This window comes from Gopherus flavomarginatus, chromosome 1, assembly GCF_025201925.1.
Source record: "Gopherus flavomarginatus isolate rGopFla2 chromosome 1, rGopFla2.mat.asm, whole genome shotgun sequence".
Classification (NCBI taxonomy): domain Eukaryota; kingdom Metazoa; phylum Chordata; order Testudines; family Testudinidae; genus Gopherus; species Gopherus flavomarginatus.
The window spans coordinates 60,360,977-60,385,322 of record NC_066617.1 but is presented as its reverse complement, the minus strand read 5'-3'; the positions used below and the strand labels follow the sequence as shown (position 1 = coordinate 60,385,322).

Below are 24,346 nucleotides of genomic sequence, written 5' to 3'. Positions count from 1 at the left end.
AGGTACATCCCACACACATTCTGGGTGTGCTGTTCTGTCCCATCTAGTGGCACCGAGACCACCTGGAGCAGGGGTGGCCAACCTAAGGCTCCAGAACACTATGCAGCTCTTCAGAAGTTAATACGCGGCTCCTTGTATAGGCACCGACTCCGGGGCTGGAGCCACAGGTGCCAACTTTCCAGTGTGCCGGGGGGTGCTGCTCACCGCTCAACCCCTGGCTCTGCTGCAGGCCCTGCCCTCACTCCAGTGTAACGAAGTGCTAAAACAGAGGTAAGTTTTAGTTCTGTTTTTAGCAACAATGAGATTAGCAAGCATCAGTCAAAAGGAAAACTTTCCTATATGGTTTCAGTAGCCAACATGTAAAAGGAGAAAGCTGCTTCCCTTCTATTTACTGAATGAAGCTCAGTACTAAAACTAAAGCTTTTGCACCAGCTGGAACAGAGAAATATACCAGGAGTCATTCGTACCCCCTTGACTTAAGAAATCTGATGGTAACTGCTGACATATGATGATGTTAAAGTCATTTGACTGCACTGTGCTAACATGCATCCAACGAAGTGGGTATTCACGCACGAAAGCTCATGCTCTAAAACGTCTGTTAGTCTATAAGGTGCCACAGGATTCTTTGCTGCTTGTGCTAACTTAGGTTAGACATCCAGCTGATTTCATGTTATATTTTTCATGTAACTTTTGCAACTGACAGAAGAAATTTGTTAAGAGAGCAAACCGCGGCGAAGCTGGTCTCCTTCCCCGGTTTGCTCTCGCGTTCCCCGAACCCCGAGCAAGCAGGTCTCCTTCCCTGCGGTTTGCAGGGGGGTTCGGGGAACGCGAGAGCAAACCACGGCTAAGCTGGTCTCCTTCCCCGGTTTGCTCTCGCGTTCCCCGAACCCCGGTGCAAGCAGGTCTCCTTCCCTGCGGTTTGCTCTCGCGTTCCCCGAACCCCGAGCAAGCAGGTCTCCTTCCCTGCGGTTTGCAGGGGGGTTCGGGGAACGCGAGAGCAAACCGCGGCTAAGCTGGTCTCCTTCCCCGGTTTGCTCTCGCGTTCCCCGAACCCCGAGCAAGCAGGTCTCCTTCCCTGCGGTTTGCAGGGGGGTTCAGGGAACGCGAGAGCAAACCGCGGGGAAGCTGGTCTCCGAACCCCCCTTGAAGCCGCCCAACAGCGCTGCAGTGTGGCCACATCTAACACCACTTGCAGCGCTGGTTGCTGTAAGTGTGGCCACTCTGCAGCGCTGGCCCTATACAGCTGTACTAATACCGCTGTAACAACCAGCGCTGCAAAATTGTAGATGTAGACATACCCTACATTGCTAAAAGAAGCAGTGTAGACAGGGAAGCACTGCTTGGGCAGGGAAAGAGCTGTCCAGGGTTATGTACTCGGGCACATACACACACCCTTCAGGCATGTCTTTACTTGCCTCACAGTTTACACTATTTATACTGGGCTAGGGGAGCTACCCACGTATATACTTGACACGCTTCTTTCGGCAGCCTACAGTGTAGATGTACCCTCAGGCTGAAAGGTATGATCTGAACGGGTATGCTAATTTACTAGTTAGAGTTTTTGGGATGATTCCTCCCATGAAGTTGTTGAACTTAACTCTCTTACAGATTACAACCTTGACAAATTGGAGAATTGTTCTGAATTCAATGAGATGAAATTCAGTAAAGACAAGTGCAAAGTACTTTGCTTAGTAAAGAAATTTCAGACACATAGCTACAAAATGGGGAATAACTGAGTAGGTAGTAGTACTGCAGAAAAGGTTCTGGGGTTACAGTGAATTGCAAATTGCATATGAGCTGACAGTGTGATGCAGCTGTGAAAAAGGCTAATACCATTCTGGGGTATGTAAGACATGTTGTATGTAAGACATGGGAGATATAATCCCACGCTACTTGGCCCTGGTGAGGCCTCAGATGGAGTACTGTGTCCAATTCCGGGTACCCAGAGGTGTGTGCAAGGGAGGGGCAAGCAATCAGAGCAGGCACAGAACTCTTCCGGGGCCACAGGAGAAGGGGGGAGAGCCAAAAGCAGCCAAATTTTTATTCCTGTGCATGCTCCTGTGGGCACCACACCTTAGGAAAGATGTGGACAAACTGAAGACAGTCCAGAGGACAGCAACAAAAATGATAAAAGGTTTAGAAAACCTGACCAATCAGGAAAGGTTAAAAAAACTAGGAATATTTAGTCTTGGGAAGAAAAGACTGAGGGGAGACCTGAAAACAAGCTTCAAAAATGTTAAGGGCTGTTATAACAAGGACAGTGATCAATTGTTCTCTGTGTCCACTGAAGGTAGGACAAGAAGTAATGGATTTAATCTGCAGCAAGGGAGATATACATTAGATATTAGGAAAAACTTTGTAACTATATAAGGGTAGTTAAACTCTGGAACAGGCTCCCAAGGGAGGCTATGGAATCCCCATCATTGAGGTTTTAAAAAACAGGTTGGACAAACACCTATCAGGGATGGTCTAGATTTACTTGGTCCTGCCACAGCACAGGAGGGCTGGACTTGACAACTGTTTGAGGTTCCTTCCAGTCCTGCATTTCTATGAGTCTATATTATGGCTACTATTACATCCAAAACAGACTACATTAAAGACAGTTAAGGTTGTGAAGTCAAGCATTCGAGTTGGAAAATACTTCCATTAAGACTGCCTGTGCAACCTTCATTTGGCCCCTCTGTGTGTATGCATTACGATAGGCCAGGGGTCGGCAGCCTTTCAGAGGTGGTGTGTCGAGTCTTCATTTATTCACTCTAATTTAAGGTTCCATGTGCCAGTCATACATTTTAATGTTTTTAGAAGGTCTCTTTCTGTAAGTCTATAATATATAACTAAAGTATTGTTGTATGTAAAGTAAATAAGGTTTTTAAAATATTTAAGAAGCTTCATATAAAATTAAATTAAAATGCAGAGCCCCCCGGACCGGTGGCCAGGATCTGGGCAGTGTGAGTGCCACTGAAAATCAGCTCGCGTGCTGCCTAAGGCACGCGTGCCATAGGTTGCCTATCCCTGTGACAGGCTTTAATTCCATGACCAGTTACTATTTCCCCCCCCACAGGATCTCTGCCTCATTCAATGAATAGGTAGTTATTGACTTATTTTTTATCCTCCTCATTCAACGTCTGGCCCCAGGCTTTATTTATTGCACACCATCCAAACCGTGTAGTGAACACAGTATTATTTTCCTCCTGTGTGTTTCTATGGTATTTGGGTACTTCACGAACATTCGTGAATTTATCTTCACAATACCCCTCTAAGATAAAGTGGCATTATCTCCATTTTATAGACTGGGATGGGTGCATGGGAATGAGGCACACCAAGATCAAGCCAAAATTGACAAGTGTCTACTAATTCTGGCTGCCCAACTTGAGATAACACGGGCCTCATTTTTTTCCAGAGAACTTAACATTTTTTACAGCCCTTTATTTGTTCAAAGCATAGCTCGAATCTACTTCACTTGCAGTTGTGAATGCTCAGCACTTCTGCAAATCTGGCCCTTGTCTTGCCTGATACATCCATAAAATAGGGAACACACCAGCAGTGGTCACCTTTGAAAAGCTTGGTTTAAATGACTTGCCCTATATCACACAGGAACTCTGTGGCAGAGGCAGGGGCAGAATCTAGTTCTCCAAGGCAGCATTCAGGTTCCCTGATCATAAGACCATCCTTTCTCTTCTTCAAGCACCTTGCCTCATTCACTACACACCTTCCAATTTTCCTAAACAACGGAGGAGGAGTCCTACACATAATAGGTTTGGTCTCTACACAACCTTGATTCATTCCTAGAGCACTGTCCAACCTTTGTATTGAATAGGGTAGGGGTCTTGTGGAAAAAAATAGTGTAGGATCATGTAATTAGACTTTATCATAATGCATATACAAACACAGGCAGCCTTATTTCTGGCATTTTCTAACCTGAGTGGTTGACTTTGCAATCTTAACAATTTTTAATAAAAAGTTTTTGGATGTCACTTCCCTTTTTTTTCAATAAGAGAAAAGGAACCATATTGACCCCCAACTTGGGTCATCATCAGAGGTTGGACTTTTACATCCACAGCACAGACTTCTACCACTTGAGCTACTAGAGCAGGGGTGGGCAATAAGTCATCATGGGCTGCACATTTCTACTACATTAATGGAGGGGGTGCGGGGTCTGGGAGGGAGTTTGGATGCAGGAGGGGGCTATGGGCTGGGGCAGGGGGTTGGGGTGCAGAAGGGGATGCAGAGTCTGGGAGGGAGTTTGGATGCAGGAGGAGATTATGACCTGGGGCAGGGGGTTGGGGTGCGGGAGGGGGTGCAAGGTGTAGGCTCTGTCTGGGACGTGCTTACCATGCCGCTCCCAGAAGCGGCTGTCGCTGGGTGCTGCTGGCACATCTCTGCGCACCCCTTGGGGGGCAGTGGGTCTCCTTGCACTGCCTGGGCCCACAAGCACCACTCCCACAGCTGCCATTGGCCGGTTTCCAGCCAATAGGAGCTGTGAGGATGGTACAGGGGGCAGAGGCAGCACACAGAGATATGTTTTCAAACCGGTTTGAGGCCTGACCTCCATATTTATGTGTGTAATCTGAGATCACATTTTTCACCCTAAAGTGAAGTGTCAGTGCAAATCTGAGTAGCTGCAACTCCAACTTACATGAATTGTGGCCACAGTCTTGTTAGAGATGCAGCTATTCAGACTCATGCATGAATCTGAGCTGCAGACACTAACTGCAACTGCAAAAGGAAAGCCACTCTTCTGGAAGCCTACCCTTAAATTCTACAAAACACTTTAATTTCATTGGAAATCCAAAGGTAAACTTAAAGTGAAAGAGTACTCACCCACTCTGAAGTATGAAGCTTTTGCTGGTCTGGCGTTGTTCCATAGCTGGGAACAATAGTCTGTGCCATTTCTTCCAAGACTAAAAAATAAACAAACAGAAGTATAACATATTGTAATGCATTTTTTGTAGCTTTTAAATAAGTGGCTTGGTGACAAAGTGCTTTACTGCACTTCACATTTTCAGGCTTTGCTTAATTTTGTCCTTCCACACTTTCAAATACAGTCAAGCTTGATCAATCAACATACAGTTGGGGTGACTCTTGACTCCTTTAGATTGATTTTGTCTATGGAGTTATTCTTTATTCAGTTTTGCTAGTGTAACACCCTTAATTTTTATTTGGAGTAGAAGACTTTCTATTAGCACCTCACTATTCATAGTGGAAGAAAGGTTATCATTAAGTCTAGATTCCACCACCTTTACTCACATGCTAAATAGTACCTTACTCTGCAAGGAGCCCTGTTCACGTAATATAACTAAAAAGCCAAAGGGGTATTTTCCAACTTAGGCCTGGTCTACACTACGAGGTTAGGTTGAATTTAGCTGTGTTAGGTTGATTTTATAAGGAATGCGGCTACACAACCAACCCCATTCCAACCACCTACAGGGCTCTTAAAATCAACTGCTGTACTCCTCCCTGACGAGGAGAATAGCGCTAAAGTCCACCTTCCTGGGTTGAATTTGGGGTACTGTAGATGCAGCGCTGTGCAAATCGATGGTATTGGCCTCCAGGAGCTATCCCAGAGTGCACCAATGTGACTGCTCTGGACAGCACTTTCCACTCTGATGCACTAGCCAGGTACACAGAAAAAAAAACAGGAACTTTTTAATTTCATTTCCTGTTTGGTCAGCATGGAGAGCTCAGCAGAACAGGTGGCCATGCACTCCCAGAATCACAAACAAGCTCCAGCATGGAGCAAATGGGAGACACTGCATCTGATTACTGTATGGGGAGAAGAATCTGTGCAGGCAGAACTCCAATCCAGCAGAAGAAATGCTGATATATGTGCCAAAATCACATAGGGCCAGTGGATTACCCTGATGGGCCATGTGTGGCCCACGGGCCGCAGGTTGCCCACCACTGTTGCAGACAAAGCCGTAGTCTCAGAAAGAGAACACAAGAAATTAAGGAGCTCAGGCAAGCCTACCAAAAGACAAAGGAGGCAAACAGTTGCTCCCGGTCACAGCCCCAGATGTGCTGCTTCTATGATCAGCTGCATGCCATTCTAGCGGGGGACCTTACCACTACCCCACCACTGTCCGTGGACACCTGCAAGGTGGCAGCCTCATGCAACATGGAGGAGGATTTTATAGAGGAGAAGGAGGAGAATGTGCAGGCTAATTATCAGATATTTATGAAAGGTGAATCATTGTGAGCTATCAGGATTGTGACCTTCCCTAAGCTTTTAAATATGAATTTGACATTATTCCCATTTCGGATTCTAAAAAGAAATGCCCTACATGCCTTAAAAATGGAAGGGATGGCCTTCACCATGGAAAGGGTCACTGGGGCATGGGCACCAGCCCAGAAGTACTGAGTGTGGGCCTGGGGCCCAGCATCAACCCTCGCCAACTGTAGTAGGCAATTTGATTAGATGGTGCTTTTAGAAGGCTATTTAAACAAGTATCAGATAAACAGGCGAGACTTACCAACCTCACTAGTACTTAAACTATATTATATATGCCCAAATCCTCAGGAGGTGTAAACAGGTATTACTCTGTTGACTATGCTGACTTACGTCAGCTACGGATGTGGCCCTACAATGCTTGCTGATCCAAGATGTAAAAAGACTTCGAACAGTGTACCACAAAGGAGAATAATGTTTATGGTTCCAAAGCTGTACATTGTTAAAGTTACTTATAGTTTGGTTGAGACTTTGTAGTAGATGTTGAGCCATCATTTTCTAGCGCTTTAGTGTGGCGATGGTATTTACTCCAGGGAGTAAAGCAAAAACAACTCCATGAATTCTCCATCAGCCTAAGCTTCAGAAACATTTGAGTCATAACCTAAATATTGGCCCAGTTGGATAATCAGAGCTGGTCAGCTCTCAAAATAATCATTTCTGAAGCTGATGGGGGAATTACAGAAAAATCTTAAACGCTGGCCAGCACAGGCAAACATAAAACAGGAAAGAGCCCAGCAGTGCAGTTGAAATATCAGACGCATACTAAATCCTATTACAGGTAATGAGATAACAATGATACAATTCAGCATTTACTGTAAGGTTACCACATATGCCCATCATTATTCTTTTTGTAAAGGCTCAATCCAAACCAGTGTGTGGAAAAGTGAATTACATATCTCCTACATTAGGCTCCTGTTCATCACTTATACTCCTAAACATCAGTGCTGCACTGAGTTAAAGGCCTCTGCATAGTCTATCTCTGTCCGTGGAATATGTCTAAAATCCTATGGAGGAGAAAGGGAAATTGTCTATACTGCAAAAGGGGCAGGGGCTAGGTGGAGAGTAGATATTTTGTACCATTGGGAGATGCGGGCAGCCGTGCCTGTGGACAGTCATGCCTGTGGACAGTCAATGTAAACAAACTGCCTTGTGACCTGCCAGTGGATTACCCTGATGGGCCATGTGTGGCCCACGGGCCGCAGGTTGCCCACCACTGTTGCAGACAAAGCCGTAGTCTCAGAAAGAGAACACAAGAAATCTGATAGGTTTGTCTGGCCTGTGATCCTGCTTTGTTCTGATTTTTTAAGTGGCCAATCCACCAATTCTTCTAGTTTTGGATGGTCCTTTTTGGCAACGTAATTTTTCTGTGTTTTTACATGGACAAAATTTCATCTTAATTTTCTCATTTTTATCCTAGTTTGAGTTCATTGCTCAATGATACTCATTTCTTTATTATATTCCTTCCAACAGATCCTACATCTCACTCAAACTATAGTTCCTAGATTTATATACATTACTTTATTAAATATCCTAACAATAGCTTAGAAGGAAGCATGACCTACAAGTTAAAGACCAGGGGGTCAGATTCTGTGCTGCATCTCCTGAAAGATGCAACTCGGAAGGCACATTTCAAGAAGAGGGGGGGACAGAAGTCCCTTTATGGCACCTTTGTGTTGTCAAGATTCTGGGATGCTGTGAGGTAGAAACAACTTGCAGCGTAAGGTAGAGCAGAGCCAGGAGTTGCTCTAACTCACAGTGTCCCCACAGCTTTCTATTGGTTACTCTGCAGCCAAGATTAGCCACACTGCAGAATACACTGACCATATCCCTGGACGTGTCCTTGACATTCTCTTACGCCAGTATAAGACACCTATGAGGCTCTTTTACAGCCAATATACTGCTGTGGACAGGCTGTGGGAGAGGTCAGAATTTGGCTTCAGGACTGCATCAGGAGGCCTGGGTTCTGTTGTTGGCTCTGGCACAGATTTGCTATGTAATCCCAGGGAAGTTTCACAGCCTTAGTTTTCCCATCTGTAAAATTTGGATATTTGCCTAACTCAGAGGCATAGTGAGGCTGGATTTACCAAGGTATGTAAAATGCCTTGAGAGCCTGTCACAGGGTAGCTGGCCCTTTAAGGGAAAATGGGGCCTCAGCTCACAAGTGACAAGATCAGTTCACCTCCCCAGGTGGGTAATGAATGAGGTAATGAGATTAACTCAGGCCAGGTGTCAGAAGGGAAGGCATGAAGGGACAGATTCCTGGGTAGTCCATGGAGAAGGGAGTTTTGAGTGGGAGCCTAATACTCCAGGTAGGAGGGCTGGGCCTGAGAATCCCAGGCAGGACAGAAGCCTGGAGAATTGCACCTGGCTGGATAAAGCAGCTGTAGGTGAGTGCTGCTGTGAATAAACTGAACTGAACACAGTTCTGGGAGGAGGACCTGGGGCTCCTGACTTAAGGAATGTGAGGAACTTGAGTGACAACCAAAAGCTGGAGCAGAGAGAAGGAAGTGTCTTTTTTTATTTTTTGTTTAGTTTATGTAGACCCAAAGTAGGCCCCTGTCAGAGGACTTACGTTTCATACCTTTGGGACTGTGTGGTGTTGTTTGAATGTTGCTAATGGTAAACTGAGGCAGGGTGCTGGCAGGGCCACCCTGGACTCGTGAAGGAGTGACTAGGTGGTGGCTGACCCTGTTACAGAGCCTGAGATGGAAGGCCCTATGGAAGTGTAAAATATTACTGAAATACAAAGTATGTCATTTTATCATTTGGCTGCTTTTGTGTTACAGTTTCACTGAAAATTAAAAATTTCTATTATGCAGTAGCTAGTTGATACTAACTGTAAGCTGTTTATCTGCTTTTGTAGTCTCTTTGCCTTATTTTTCAATCAAATAATTCAGTTTTACGTAGCATTACACTATTTCCATTTTATGATGGAGGATGGGTGAAATCTCATTGAATCTGATGGGTATAATAACCATCCTTCACTAAGGATAAATGGAAGAAGTGGTTGGAGTAAGATAATTGAAACCACAGTAGACACCACCTGAAACACAGACCAAATGCAAGCCTGGTCAACAGGGTTTTGCTAGGTATCATTTGATGGAGGTGTGCATTGTCAAGCAGAAGCAGATTGAAGGAGCTTGGCTTATTTATCCTAATGAAACAAAGGCTGAAGGGAGCTCTGATTGCTGTCTATAAACATGAGAGGGATAAGCAGCAAGGAGGGAGAGGAGTTATTTAAGTTAGGGGTCAATGTTGGCACAAGACCAAATGGATATAAACTGGCCATCAACAAATTAGATGGTTTCTAACCATCAGGGGAGTGAAGTTCTGGAACACCCTCGCCAGGGGAGTAGTGGGAGCAGAAACCCTAACTTGTTTTATGACTGAGCTTGATAAGTTTACATAGAGGATAGTATGATGAGACTGCCTATATTAGCATATGGACCATCTATGACTGCTATTAGCAAATATCGCCAGTGTCTGGAGATGGCACACTACGTGAGGAGGACTCCGAGTTACTATAGAGAATTCTTGCCCAGGTGTCTGGCTAGTGGGTCTCGCCCACATCCTCAGGGTCTAACTGATTATCACATTTGGGTTGGAAAGGAATCTTCCCCTAGGTCAAACTGGGAGAGACCCTGGGCTTTTTTTTTTTTTTTGCATTCCTCTGCAGTGTAGGATACAAGTCACTAGCTGGTTTGAACTAGAACAAACAGTGAATTCTCTATAGCTAAGTTTTTATATCAAGATTTGAGGATTCCAGTAACTCAACCAGAGGTTATGGACCTATTCAGGAGTGGATGGGTGAGGTTCTGTGGCCTGCGATCAGGAGTGGCTCTAGGCATTCTGCCACTCCAAGCACGTCAGGCAGGCCGCCTTTGGCGGCTTGCCTGCGGGAGGTCCACCGAAGCTGCGGGACCAGCAGACCCTCCGCAGGCAAGCCGCCAAAGGCAGCCTGCCTGCCGCCCTCGCAGCGCCGGCAGAGCGCCCATCGTGGCTTGCCACCCCAAGCACGCGCTTGGAGTGCTGGGGCCTGGAGCCGCCCCTGCCTGCGATGTGCTGGAGCTCAGACTAGATGATCACGATGGTCCCTTCTGGCCTTATACTGTGAGTCTTGGGAGAAAGCGGAGAAGTTTTTAGGGCAAGTGCTAACTGGAAAGAGGCTTGCAACAGAGAGCAAATAAACTGCCACCTGTTTGATTCTTACTGAGTTTGGGGAAACAGGATTTTGTGCACATTCTTTCATGCAATCCTCTTTACTTACAAATAAATACCTGAGTCATCAATTTCTCCTTTTAATGGAAACAATCAGCATGACTGTATATTGACTGACTGCTTGGTGAAAAGGGAAATGGTTATTCAGGCTTCTAAATCATAGCAGGGTGACAGCTCTTCTATACTTTAGGGTAAGACCAGCTTTCTGTTTAAAACTCGGTTGTTCTAAAATCCATACAGTTGATCAGACTTGCTTGAATTTTGGTGTGCCTCACAGGGGTGTGGGGAGTAAAACAGCTTTTTTCTTAAAGTTGACATATTCTGGCAATTTGTGTGGAGCTGTGTGTTTCCCCCCACCCCCTCACAGATGGAGATCAAACTAAGGCTCATTGCACCAGAGTCTCAAATACTTGATGGTTACAGCAACAGAGTGCAGGGCACCCACCAGCTCTTAGAGGAAATCAAATTAAAATGTTATTTGAAAAAGTTTGCTTTTCTATTTAGGCACCCTGAGGCTTCAGCATCTGTTCACATATTGAATGCACTACACTGAGCATACACTGAAAGAGAGGCTAACTATTTGGAAAACAACTCAGGATTTACACAACCTGTGTGGCTCTGGGAGTATGCTATGGGCTTAGAATTCAAGTACTGCATGTTCAAATCTGGCTCAGGGTAGAAATGTGAAGGGGAGGGGAAAGGCATATTGCCTTTATCAAAGGGAGATTTTTATTTTGGTGAAATGTTATTCAGTACAGAAGAATATTCAGAAGGCACTGAAATAAATAACATCTACAAATTAATATAATGTATTTTAATGAAGTATACTACACAAATGCTTGCTGGGAGTGGAGGGTGATTGAGGTAGAAGGATATGCAGGGAGATGGATTGAGAGAATCACATGATGGGGACTAGACAGAGTGATGGGGTACTGAGGGAGACTAGGACCAGGGGTGCCTGTAAGCCCCACATTCCACTCCCATGTGTGTCACATTCGAGGAGTCACCCAACCAATCTCCAGGGGTGTAACGGAGGTAAGGTTGCCCTGTAATAGCTAATACCCTTCCAAAACACTGAGCTCAGCAAAACTCAAGATACCTGAAAACCAGGAAATACAAAATTATGCTAAATGCCCACATAACTTTAACTGTGCCCTCTTTGAGCAATGCCCCAATACACACACAAATTTCTTTTTCCCTGTCTTTTCACTACAATGGATAGGTGTTACTTGCACTTGTCCTTCTAGCCTCAAACACTAAGCCTACTTCCCTGGCAGAATACCATTCTGGTAAAATTTAACCATCATTTTATACCCTTTTATACCCCCTTCAGACTTGCACAGAGGATACCGCCTAAACATATACTTCCCCCTACCCATCACAGAATCCACAGATTGCTGTCATATTCCACTATACTACTGACAGTATCCTTGTCATGAAGACCCCAGTGCCCTGTTACTGACACAGCCTACACAATTCTGTATTGAAATGAGGTAGACTGGAACCTCAAGGTGCACATGCACTGTTGATGATAAGGCGGGGGGGGGGGTGTGGTGGTGCTCAGACCCAGCCCTCCTCATATCACAGCTCTTCCAAACTGCTCCAGCTTATCCTTCTACTGTTCAGTACAGCTACACCTGAGGGCTTGTCTACATTTACATTTTATAGTGCTCTAACTTGCTGGCTTGGGGGGTGGGGGGGAGATGAAAAATCACCCCTCTGACAGCGGCAAGTCTGAGTGCTTTAAAGTGTTAGTGTAGACAGGTTCCGAGCACTGGGAGTTGCACTCCCAGCGCTCGGAGCTAATCCCCTCGTGGAGGTGGATTACCAGGAGCACTGAGAGAGCTCTTTCCCAGTGCTCGTGAGTGATCACACTCACACTTCAAGCGCTGCTGCGGGAACGTTCTGGAAGGTCACCAATGCATTGTAGTTTCCTCAGGAAATCAGTGGTGTCACAGAGATAGCTGGGAGTGCTGGTAGCATAGGGTCTGAGTAGAGAGTCCACATATCCAGACAGTCTGGGAAAGTGATAACTTACCTCTGTGTTACTGAAGTTTTTTGCCATTCAATTATCTAGAGAAGCCAAACCAATCAGAACAGAACTACTCCGAGCATCAAGATCTCTCTGCACAATACTGATAGCATGCAATCTTAAAAACTGAGTTCTTTGCTTCAACCCTGTCAGACACCCCAAAAACTCAGGCACGGCAATGAGTAAGACACCTACTGTGTAATCATGAATGCAAGGCCAGTCTGCCAGAACTTTCAATTCTCCAATGTCCTCAAACATTGTTACCTTGCCATAAATGTCATCTCTCACTTTCCTGAGAGTACCTGGTAAATGAGAGCACTGACTGGTTGTCACAGCAGTTTAAAAATAACAGAGTCCAAATCCTTCACTCACAGGGGAAAAAAAGAAATGGAACACTGCACTCTCATGGGGTACAATCCACTCCTGAGCAAAAGGTCAATACAAAGCCTATATGCCAGTCAGCACCCACTGAGTCTTTCAGAGGGATTTGCCTGCTGCACAGGCTTTATACTTGTGCCCTCTGCACATGGGAAGAGTTACAGATAATTATTTAGAGGAATTCACTGACTGACTGAATAAAAACATAATCATACATTTTGAGACAACTGGGTTTCACCAGTTTAAGGTTTTGGAGGGAGACAGAAGTACTTACTAACCTAATAGAAATGTCACAAATTAAAAAACCCAATAAACATTTACAGTTAGTAAGTAAAATACAATAAGTTTTTATGTGAATTTAAATATTCCCCTGCAGTGTTCAGTCTAAGCGCGAGAAGCAGTATATGAAATGGATTAGACTTAACTGTCCAAACTGAATGAAATGACAAAATAAAATAAAGGGGTTAACAGATCTAGATTTGCAGCTACTGAATGGAGTCAGATGGTCCTGGCTCTGTTCTGTTCATCTGGTATAAGCTGCAGTGTCTAAATGCAGTGGAATCCTAGGGCTTTCTTTCAGGATGCTCCTTATTAAGGAGTGCTAATTGTGTGACTGAGTTCCCTAAAAGAGGGACGGATGCTCCTCACGTTGGCATCCGATCACACCAGTGGAAGAGTCTCCATCAAGGAAAGCAGATGAGCCCACCTCTAGGTCACAGGCCACTGACGCGCAAAGAAGCAAGGAGCCTTCTGAAGACTGCCCCTTGCTCACAAGGCCACATCTCACAGGCACTGTTCCAGGAGCTCTGTGAAGGGATAAAGAATGATACAGGGATACAATCTGGCTCCTGAAATGAAGTCTATTCTGCCGCTTGTTGTCTAAAAATCATACGTCACTCCAGAAGACCATGGGATGACTATGAGTGGTCTCTCCCCGATTCTGAGGAAACCAAAGGTCCACAGATGAATTACTTTGACCTGGGATAGGACAAATACTCAGGCAAAGGTATCTCCTAGCAAAGGATGGCTATTCACACATCAGACATGAGGAACTGACAATTGTTGTTTCTATCACAGAAGAGGTAATGCGAATATCTGCCAGTACATAGCTACTGGAGTCTGGCTTCTTCAAAGTCTACAGAGCACATGTAGTATTTGGGGAGAGATTGGTGCATAGCCTGAAATGGGCTTTATGCATCTGCTCACTCTAAAGAGGAGACCCAAGGCTAGGTCTGAAGTCCCCTGACATTTTGGTAAATAGAAAAATGATATTAATTAAAGCCTAGAACCTTGTTCTGGCATTTTAGAAGGTAAACATGTCTTGTTGCTTTAAGCTAGGATCTCAAGCACACTTGAAGACCAGTGGTGGGAGAGGCTGAATCTGAAGATGTAACTATCTTGGACTACTGAAGAAATTCCCAATGAAATAAAGAGGGTCTCCCTAAACGTGGGAGGATTTCCCTTTTCCAAGTACCAGTATCCAACTGTGGAAGGCTGAAGATGCAATTTAAAAAAAAAAGCTGTGCACCATAGGGCCATGGAGTCAATTGAGCTGCGCATGAGCAAAGGATGAGCTGAACATACGCTGATATAAGGTAACCTGACAGAGTGTACCAACCCTGCATTGGGGAGGTGGGGGTTAAAGAGCTGTTCCAGGCCCAGGAGGTCACACCCTCTTGCCTCTGCTGGGCATGCTCCCAGTGGAGGGAGCATTTAAAAGGGAGTGACTCAGATCAGTCTAGGCTGACTGCAGCAGAGAGAAGTGGGGTGCAGCAGCCTCCTGCTGGGAAGCTGCCAAGCCTCCATGCCACTGGCACTGAGCCTCATAGCGAAACCACTGGAAGAGTGGAGGGTGATGACTCACCAGGGCCAATGGGAGAGACACCGGCTACATACTGGAGGAAAATACAAGAGAATCCCATGTCCAGCTCATGATGACCCCAGAGTGACTGGAACAAGGGTAGGAAGTGACCCCAGAGCATGCTCCCTGGGTATCAGGCCCTGAGCCCTGCACGAGGGCTACTGCTGCAAAGGGCCATGGGTCGGAACCTGCTGGAGTAGGGTGGACCCAGGTTCCCCTATCCGCCCTTGCCAGTAGATGACGCTACCCCTGAACTGCAGCCACTGGGTGGAGTGACCTTTGGTCTCTTGCCAGTGGGCGACACTACCTTGATCTATAACAGACAGAGAAATCGACCCTTGGACTCTCACCATTAGGCGTTACATCTTGGAATACTTTGCATTGTGCCAGACCGGACCACACAGCCACCTCCAACATGTAGGAACTGGAGCATTTGCTTCCAAAGCTTCAACATTTGCTTCAAAATTACAGGATGGGGTGAAGGGGATGACGACCTGAGGAAGACTTCCAGAATACACACTCTTTTCCCAGTCATGGCTGAAACTCAGAATTCACAGCCAGCAAAAACTACTCCTTAGTTCAGGAGATAAGATACTCTAACCTGCTGTTTGGTTTTGGGACTGCGTAGATTTGGGGGGGGGGGGGGGGGGGCGGGAAGATACTGAATTAGGACTAAAGTAGTGAGGCGTGATCTTTACCTTTCAAAAGAAGGCAAAAAACCCTAAAAACCCGAGGAAGAGGGGCGGGTTGCAATATTGACACTAGAAATAAGGGAGTCTTCTTTCCTCCTTGTTAGGTGGATATGTAGCACTATTTGTCAGGATCTTCTCAATTGTTAGATACTATCTGGGGCCATGTCTACATCTAAAATTTTGCAGCGCTGGTTGTTACAGCTGTATTAGTACAGCTGTATAGGGCCAGCGCTGCAGAGTGGCCACACTTACAGCAACCAGCGCTGCAAGTGGTGTTAGATGTGGCCACACTGCAGCGCTGTTGGGCGGCTTCAAGGGAGGTTCGGGGAACGCGAGAGCAAACCGCGGCGAAGCTGGTCTCCTTTCCCGGTTTGCTCTCGCGTTCCCCGAACCCCCGAACAAGCAGGTCTCCTTCCCTGCGGTTTGCTGGGTGGTTCGGGGAACGCGAGAGCAAACCCGGGAAAGGAGACCAGCTTCGCCGCGGTTTGCTCTCGCGTTCCCCGAACCCCGAGCAAGCAGGTCTCCTTCCCTGCGGTTTGCAGGGTGGTTCCGGGAAACGCGAGAGCAAACCGCGGCGAAGCTGGTCTCCTTTCCCGGTTTGCTCTCGCGTTCCCGGAACCACCCAGCAAACCTCAGGGAAGGAGACCTGCTTGCTCGGGGTTCGGGGAACGCGAGAGCAAACCGCGGCGAAGCTGGTCTCCTTTCCCGGTTTGCTCTCGCGTTCCCGGAACCACCCAGCAAACCGCAGGGAAGGAGACCTGCTTGCTCGGGGTTCGGGGAACGCGAGAGCAAACCGCGGCGAAGCTGGTCTCCTTTCCCGGGTTTGCTCTCGCGTTCCCGGAACCACCCAGCAAACCGCAGTGAAGGAGACCTGCTTGCTCGGGGTTCGGGGAACGCGAGAGCAAACCGGGGAAGGAGACCAGCTTGATTACCAGAGGCTTCCTCAGGTATGCTGGGATACCTGCTTATTCCACGGAGGTCAAGAAAAGCGCTGGTAAGTGTCTATATTTGATTACCAGCGCTGGATCACCAGCGCTGGATCCTCTACACCCGAGACAAAACGGGAGTACGGCCAGCGCTGCAAACAGGGAGTTGCAGCGCTGGTGGTGCCCTGCAGATGTGTACACCTCCTAAGTTGCAGCGCTGTAACTCCCTCACCAGCGCTGCAACTTTCTGATGTAGACAAGCCCTGGGTAACAAGAACAGTTGTTCTCTGGGATAAACTATTTTCAGAACTCACTTGTGAGCCCGGCCATTATGTTCAAAGACTACAAAGGGATCTTTATCAGGAGTTTACATTGTTTGCTTTATTACCCTTGTGCAGGTCTTAGCTTAAAAATACATGCTACTAAAACCTGTGCTCCACTTTAAGTAGGGGCATGTATTTAAAAATGAAATTGATCTTTTTCTTTCCAATGAGCTGTCTTATATATGCAGTATTTATAGTTAACAAGGTCATATCACTTTTTAATATTAGAACTTAGTTCTCTCCTTATGGTCACTTACAGCTCCTAATAAGGGTGGGTAAGAAATAGATAGCAATTAGTAATGCCACAATGGCTTTTAAGCTGTTGGTAAATTACACTGTTAGCATAGTCACAAACCGCATGTGTGTAAGTATTATTAAACCAAAGACCAAACTACATCACCTAATAAACATTTATTTTAGTTTCAGAATATACAACCTGTATGTAGTAACACACACACACACACACACACACACACACACACACACACTACTCAATCTTAAAAGAAGTGCAATGGCTGTCTTGAGAGACTCTTCTTTTTTGCTTGGAAGACTTATTTTTAAGTTGTTTCCCCCCCCACCCCGCACAGCTGTACAAACAGAGCACTGAGAACAGATGATCAGAAATCCAAAACTAAAATATCTGCTAAGACTAGCCATAAAGACAGAGACAGTTCTGTGTTGAGAATATAAATACAAAGAACACCACTATAAAACCCTGTTGCTTGAAACTGGTCCGAGCCAAGGTAACTCTTAAGAAAAGGAAGCTGCAACTCGCTGATTGTTACAAAGTGACAGATGAGGGAAATGATTATGCTAAATGTAGTGTACATTAAAAAGGCACGAGACTGGGACGTTTGGGGATTCAGTAACCAATTATTGCTCAGTTCTTGTGTCCAAACCTTGATTTGAAAGTTGGCCACTTGCCCAAAGGCTGGGAAAGGCTCTTAACTGCCTGTTTGTAGGCAATGCTGACTCATCAGAAAAACAAAGGGCCATTGAAGTCCATGTCAAAACTCCCATTTATTTCAATGGGAGCTGGATTGGGCCTGATGTTAGTTTATATAATGGACCGTGGGCCAGAGTCTGATTAGTTCCACTGCTATAAATCCAGAGTAACAGCAGTGAAAGCCAAATGCTAATGCCAAATCTTCACTAGGGTAATTCAGACCAGAATTGAAACTCCAGAGTAAATCGTACTGATTTATACACCACACAATCTCAATGGGGTGCACAAGGAGTAAATTAAAGCAGAAACTGATCCATTAGTTTGGCAATGATAAAGACTCATTTTAGAGGCCAAGCAGTTATTCTTCCTGCAATGTGGTTAAGAATTATCACAAGTTTCATGTATCACTAAGGCCAAATCTAGATGAGGAAAACAGCTTGTTTTAAGATCTGTTTAACACTATTTAAAGCCTGTTACAAATAACAATGCAAGTAATGTTTAAAAAGATGTTATCTGGTGTGGTCAAACCTAGGGCATAATGGACTAAACTGACCAGGAAATTCAAAATCCTTTCTGTTGACATAGGCCTGCCTTGTTCCCTGAGAGCAGCGCATTGAGAGAAGACCTCCACACACGGATCTTCTTCAGCTATGTGTGGGCTCAACTGTCTCTGTGCCATGGTCCCTGAGTCTTCACTGAGAGCCTCTGTGGGGCTGGGGATATGGACTGGAAGAGGGTAGAATTGTAGCCATGTTACCTGACTCCTTTCCCCTGAATACCAGAAAGAGTCTGCTGAGATGCAACCCAGTCTTCTCTTCTCCAAATCACGCTCTGCATCGTGGAGACACTTCCATTTTTAAAGGGGATATCTGAAGTAGTGGGGAGGTCCTGGCCAGGCTGCCAGGAAGCTGGCAGATTACGGATGTGAAGAAAGGTGCCCCGAGCTAGTACAGAGGGCTATGAGCTTCCAGGCTATTGGACTCATGAAATTTGGAAGCTGAATCAAGCACCAATGCAGGATTTCCACCTCCAAGAATAAATCCCCTAAGGAGAAGACATCTTCTAGTCTGGCCTTGTGGGGATGGGATTTCATTTCTCCCATTCAACTACCTTGGGAGGAATGGGAGGCATGATTTACACTGCAAGCACTACAACACAGGCTGAAATCCAGAATCCGTTGAAGTCGATAGCAAAATTTCTATTGACTTAATTGGGCCAGGATTTCAATCTACACTGCTAGATTAGATAGTGATTGGGTTACTAGACTTCCATATAATAGATGGTGTATGTACCAATGTCCATAGTTAAGGTGCACAGAGGATACCAGTGCTAGAGTATGGACAGAACCATTGGTTAACAACCAGTGCCCTCCCTCAAAGGAAAGACTGCACATGGTGGAGGCTCAGGTTCTCACACCCGATGGGGAGAGCAACTAAGGGGGAGACTTGTCCCCTCCAGAGGGAAGGGCACTCCCGGGGCAGGGCTGTAAAAGCTGAAAGGGAAAGGAAAGAGGATTACAAGGGAGCCTGTCTTCCCAAATGAAAGGGCAGGGCAGGGCCAGGCCAAAAAAGGGGAATAAGGGTGGGGACAAACAAACAGACCAAACAATCACAACAGAGGAAGGGAGATCCTCAAACAAAAGGTACCAAAATGAACAAAGGGAAAGGGCACCAAAATGGAGGGCAGGCCAGGCCTCAAGCGGGAACTGGGGAAACAACAACACTGACAAAAAGCTGCTGCTACTAGGAGACTACAGGCAGCAGAGGGGGAGCCTCGCTGCAGCAACAGCCGCAGTCAAGACAATCTCCCACCATCAATGCCTGAAAGAGTAGTATGAGCAGAGCAGCCACACACCCTCCTCCAGCTCCAGCTGCTGGAGTAGCAGCAATGGCAGCTCCACACAACAAGGAAGCGTGCAGGATGCAACTGCTCTGGAAATGAAGCTGGGTTGGGTAGTGAAAGAGGCCGTTGTTTATAGGGCCCTGCCTCATTTGTGCTAGAAGCTGGAAAGTGTGTACCTATTGTGGTTCCCAGGGGACAGGGGCCTAAATCTGCCCAAAGCTAAAGTCCCACCCCTTCAACAAAGGGGGAAAAGCCACTGAACCTAGACCACAAGTAAATACTGGGGACAACAAATGAAAAAACAGGAACAAGATGAGGTCAAAGGTTGAAATTCAGGAATGTGCGGGGGTGAGGGGAAGACACCAAGCAGAGAACTCCCGACAGCACCCACTGCTCCTCAAAGGTGTCTAAAGAGTCAATGGACACTGCTTGGAAAGTATATTGTGAATGAGGCAGGGGATTAAAGGAAGAGAGAGGATGGTTTTATGGTTAGGACAGTTTAAATGCTGCCCTGGAGAATTCATTCTAGCCCTGCCTCTGCCAGAATTGCTATGTGATGCTAGAGCTAGGCAAGTCACTTAAATAACATTTGTCCCAGGTGGCTACTAATTGTGATTCTCATTTTCTAGATACTCATAAAGTGAGACATGTGAGGCTAGATTTGCAGAAGTGCTGAGGACTCGCAGCTGAAGTTTGTTCAAAGCACTGCTCTGATAAAATAATAAAAAATGTTACGTACTCTGAGAAATCAGGCCACAGGTGTCAAGTCAGACACCCAAAAGTACTAGACATGATCATTTTGGTCTCATCCTCTGTCTTTCCATCCCCCAGCTGTGAAATGGGGATGATGATGTCATCTGATTTCACAGGGGAATTAAAAAGTTAAATTCATTCTTTGTGAAGCCCTCAGATACTACAGAGAGAGGACTGTAAAAAACATCCTTGAGGAAACAACAATGCAGTGCAGGATTTGGATAATGGGTATTAAATAAAGTGGATGGAGGACACATATCTTTTGAAAGTAAAAAACACTGTACTAACTACTAATTTATTGAATGAGGCAGCAGACCTGTAGGGGAAAAAATAGTGTGATTACGTAGTTAAAGACTGTATCATAATATATGTGCACAAAGAAGGCTGAATTAAGATAGCATAGACTAGCTTAACTCTGGCACTTCCTAACTTCTGTGTGCTTGACTTTGCCACTCTAATATTGGGATGTAATGTACAGGGCCGGCCTTAGGATTTATGGTGCCCTAGGCGAGATTATTAAACTGGTGCCCCTGTGCCTCATCTGCTCTTAGCAACACAAACATAAGCTTACAGTATTGGAAAACTTGCCACATTCACGTTATTAAAACCAGTTTAACTTAATTAAGCACACTGTAATGCTGATGGACTAGCACTAAAGAAGCAGCACTATAGAAAAAATTCTGATATGACAGAATGATGCAAATAATATTTTTTTTTAATTTATCAAAATTTTATTGGAAATTTATATGAAGAGGTATTGAAACAAAGATTTGTTTTTAATTAAAAGCAATCTTTCTGGCTTTTTGGGCTGCAAAATCAGTAATAATGTCATCTTATGACAAAGACAAAGTCGTGTCTTGTTCGATTGCAAGAATAGCAAGACCAGTTAAGCGTTCCTGACTCATTGTAGAGCAGAGATAGTTTTTAATGAGCTTTAGTTTTGAGAAACTCCATTCTCCTGATGCTACTGTTACAGGAATTGTCAGTAGAATACGAGTGGCAATGTACACATTAGGATATATGTCAACAAGTTTGCAGGTATGAATAAACTGTACAATGTCCATCACCGATTTTGCATGTGGCAACATTGATGACAGTGTACTCAATTCTTCGTACAGTTCAAGTCCATTTAAATCAAAACTATCACCGTGCTTCAGGAGGCTCTCTAGGTTCTTGCACTTTGTCATTAGTTGCTCTTGTTTTCCTATTTCATTAAATTTAGTTATGTCATACAAAAATCCAAACTGTTCATGGTGTACTTGCAAGGTATTAAACCTTTCATCAACAGCAGATACTGCTTTATCCATCACAACATTAAAAAATTCAACCTCAAATTTCTTTTCTGGATCGTCTATGGGCATGATCTGCTGTACAGATTCTTCACAAAGAAGTGTCCCTGGCCTTTTTAACTCATATTAACTATGTATTTACTTTATGAAAGTTGGAGAAAACATTGTGAAAACGTAAAACATTGGCTGCCCAACTTCTGGGCTGGCAAAAGTTATACTGACTCACAGGGAAAAAAAAAAGCAGGAGAATCTTAGTACAACATACGGTCACTCTATACCAGGGGTCGGCAACCTTTCAGAAGTGGTGTGCCAAGTTCACTGTAATTTAAGGTTTCTCGTGCCAGTAATACATTTTAATGTTTGTAGAAGGTTTCTCTCTATGTCTATATTATATAAATAAACTATTGTTATTATCTGAGGTCTTGGCCACCGGTCCTGCTCAGGCCACTGCCAGCTGAGTAAATGAAACCCCAAACTGGCAGCGGGCTGGTGGCTGGAACCCTAGACAAGGATCCCAGGCCCTGCTCAGCCCGCTGCTGGTCTGGGGTTCTGACCACCAACTCCTGCCAGCCAGGATCCCGGCCGCCAACCCCCCCTCAGCCCGCTACCAGCCTGGGATTCTGCTCACCCAGGCTGGCAGGAGGCAGAGCGGGGCTGGTGGCTGAGCTCCTGACTGGAAAGGGGCCGGCAGCCGGAACCCCGGAGTAGCAGTAGGCTGAGTGCTGCTGGCACCCCAGACTGGCAGCAGACTGAGCCACTCAACCCCCCACAGGCCCTGCTCAGCCCGCCACCAGCCCACTCAGCCCGCTGCCGGCTGAGTGAATGGAACCCCAGGCTGACAGCAGGTTGAGTGGTTCAGCTGGCCTGCTCAGCCCACTGCCAGCCTGGGGTTCCTTGGGGGTCCCCAGGCCAGCAGCAGGTGCTGAGTGGGGCCGATGGCTGGTATCCCAGCTGGCAATAGGGCAGCAGCCGGAACCCCAGAGCAGTGATGGGCTGAGGCACTCAGCCTGCTGCTGCATACCATCAAAAATCAGCCACCTGCCACCTTTGACACGTGTGCCTTAGGTTGCCGACCCCTGCTTTATACACTAGTAAGGAGATGAGCATATTACAGTTGTTGGAGGGCTCTTATCAGGAGTAACAGGCTATAGGAAAGTCAGTCAACATTTTTTGTTTCTCTGATGAAAACTGGCCCACTCCCTGCCTCAAACCAAACCTGTCACTAATAATTGTCAACAACTTAATTTTCTGTTTTTGGCTAAGATATTGATTTTAAAAAAAAAATACTGAAATTGGATTCAGGATTGTTAGCAAGAATTTTTGGCAAACAAAGTTGTTAAATGACAATCTAAATGGCAACACAGTACTGCTTTCATGCTTGGCTCACCCCCCAGCCTGCTGGTCCAACAGCTGCAGTAGAGGAGGAGATAGGTGGAAAACAGCAGGACCCCAAAATCCACCTCTTGGGTTGCAGAGTGGCAACAGCAGCAGCAAACCCTCAGGTCCAATCACACGCCAATGGGCACCACCACCAGCCTTACGGACCATGGTGAAGTTAGCACAGCATCTGATCTCAGGGACGGGGCACCCATGGAGCCACAGCAGCTCATCCTGCCCTGTGCAGCTCCCCCCGGATTAGATGGATCGCTGGCAGCTGCCAGCTTGGGGGAGAGGCGCTCCCCAGCTAGGATGACCAGATCCAGCTGTCCTGATTTTATAGGGCCAGTCCCGATATTTGGGGCTTTGTCTTATATAGGCATCAATTACCCCCACCTAGAGTGACCAGACAGAAAGTGTGAAAAATCAGGACAGAGATGGGGGGAGGGTAAAAGGAGCCTATATAAGAAAAAGACCCCAAAATTGGGACTGTCCCTATAAAATAGGGATATCTGCTCACCCTACCCCAATCCCCTATCCTGATTTTTCACACATCTGGCTAACCCCAGCCAAGCCCTGTGTGACATTCCAATCCTGGCTGCCTGCCGAGGAAGTGAGTTACTTTCACTTTCATTCCTCAGCAGGCAGCCAGCCTCCCCTCCCCCCCCCACCTATCCCCCAGCACCTCACCCAACCCAGCCCTGACGGAGGGCAGGGAGGAGAGAGAGAGGGGTGCTCCTGGGGAGGAGGGAGAAAGGAGGGGGTGCTCCATGGGGCAAAGGGGGAGAAGAATGGATGTTATGGGGCACAACAAAGGATACTGGTTCCAGAGCCGCAGAGCCTGCCTCGCCTCACCTCACCTCAGCCGGGGGGGAAGAGTCACACTCACAGGTGAGCTCCTTCCCCAACCCCTATCCCCTCCCCTTCCCAGAGACCCCAGCAGCCAATCCCATTCCTCAGACTGTGCTGCATTCGGCTCTTTCTAGGACCCAGCAGCCCTGCTTCTACACTGTCTGGGCTGCCTGCAGAGTGGTGCCCTACGCGGCTGCCTATTCTGCCTGTGCCTAAGGACGGCCCTGGTAATGTATGACTGTCAGCTGTTGCCAATAAGGAACCAATGAGAGCTATATTAAACTGATATCTGCATTTGAGCTCACACATGTTTAAAGGCTTGTGTCTTTAACCAACAAGCTGGTCCAATAATAGATATTACCTCACCTACCTAGAGTCTTTAAATTATTGCTGGCTACACACAATGTAATTAAACAGCCAGTTACAAACAAACGAATATTGAAACATTTTAGAGGTGCCCCTGACCAGAAATGATGTAGCAGTAATTGTTCCTGAAGGAGGGGAAACTTTGTTAAGGCTCTAGAATTACACCTAATCAAGTGATCTGATTAGTATAAATATGTGTAGAAGCTATAAAAAACACTTCTTACTGCCTGATCATCTTAAAGTGTGGGTATTATGAAATACGTGA

The 24,346-nt window shown here is 46.0% G+C and overlaps 1 protein-coding gene across 6 annotated transcripts in view; it reads right to left on the bottom strand.

Annotated features, from left to right (window-relative positions):
- Positions 1–24,346, bottom strand: part of ANO6 (anoctamin 6) — a 132,616-nt gene that overhangs the window by 83,509 nt on the left and 24,761 nt on the right. For 5 of the 6 annotated variants that reach the window (XM_050936118.1, XM_050936115.1, XM_050936113.1 and 2 more), the window contains exon 2: positions 4,822–4,901. The exons of the other annotated variant lie outside the window; for it this stretch is intronic. In XM_050936118.1, coding sequence (XP_050792075.1) covers positions 4,822–4,901 — 80 coding nt within the window. The remainder of the gene's footprint in view (positions 1–4,821; positions 4,902–24,346) is intronic. 6 annotated transcript variants of the gene reach the window in all.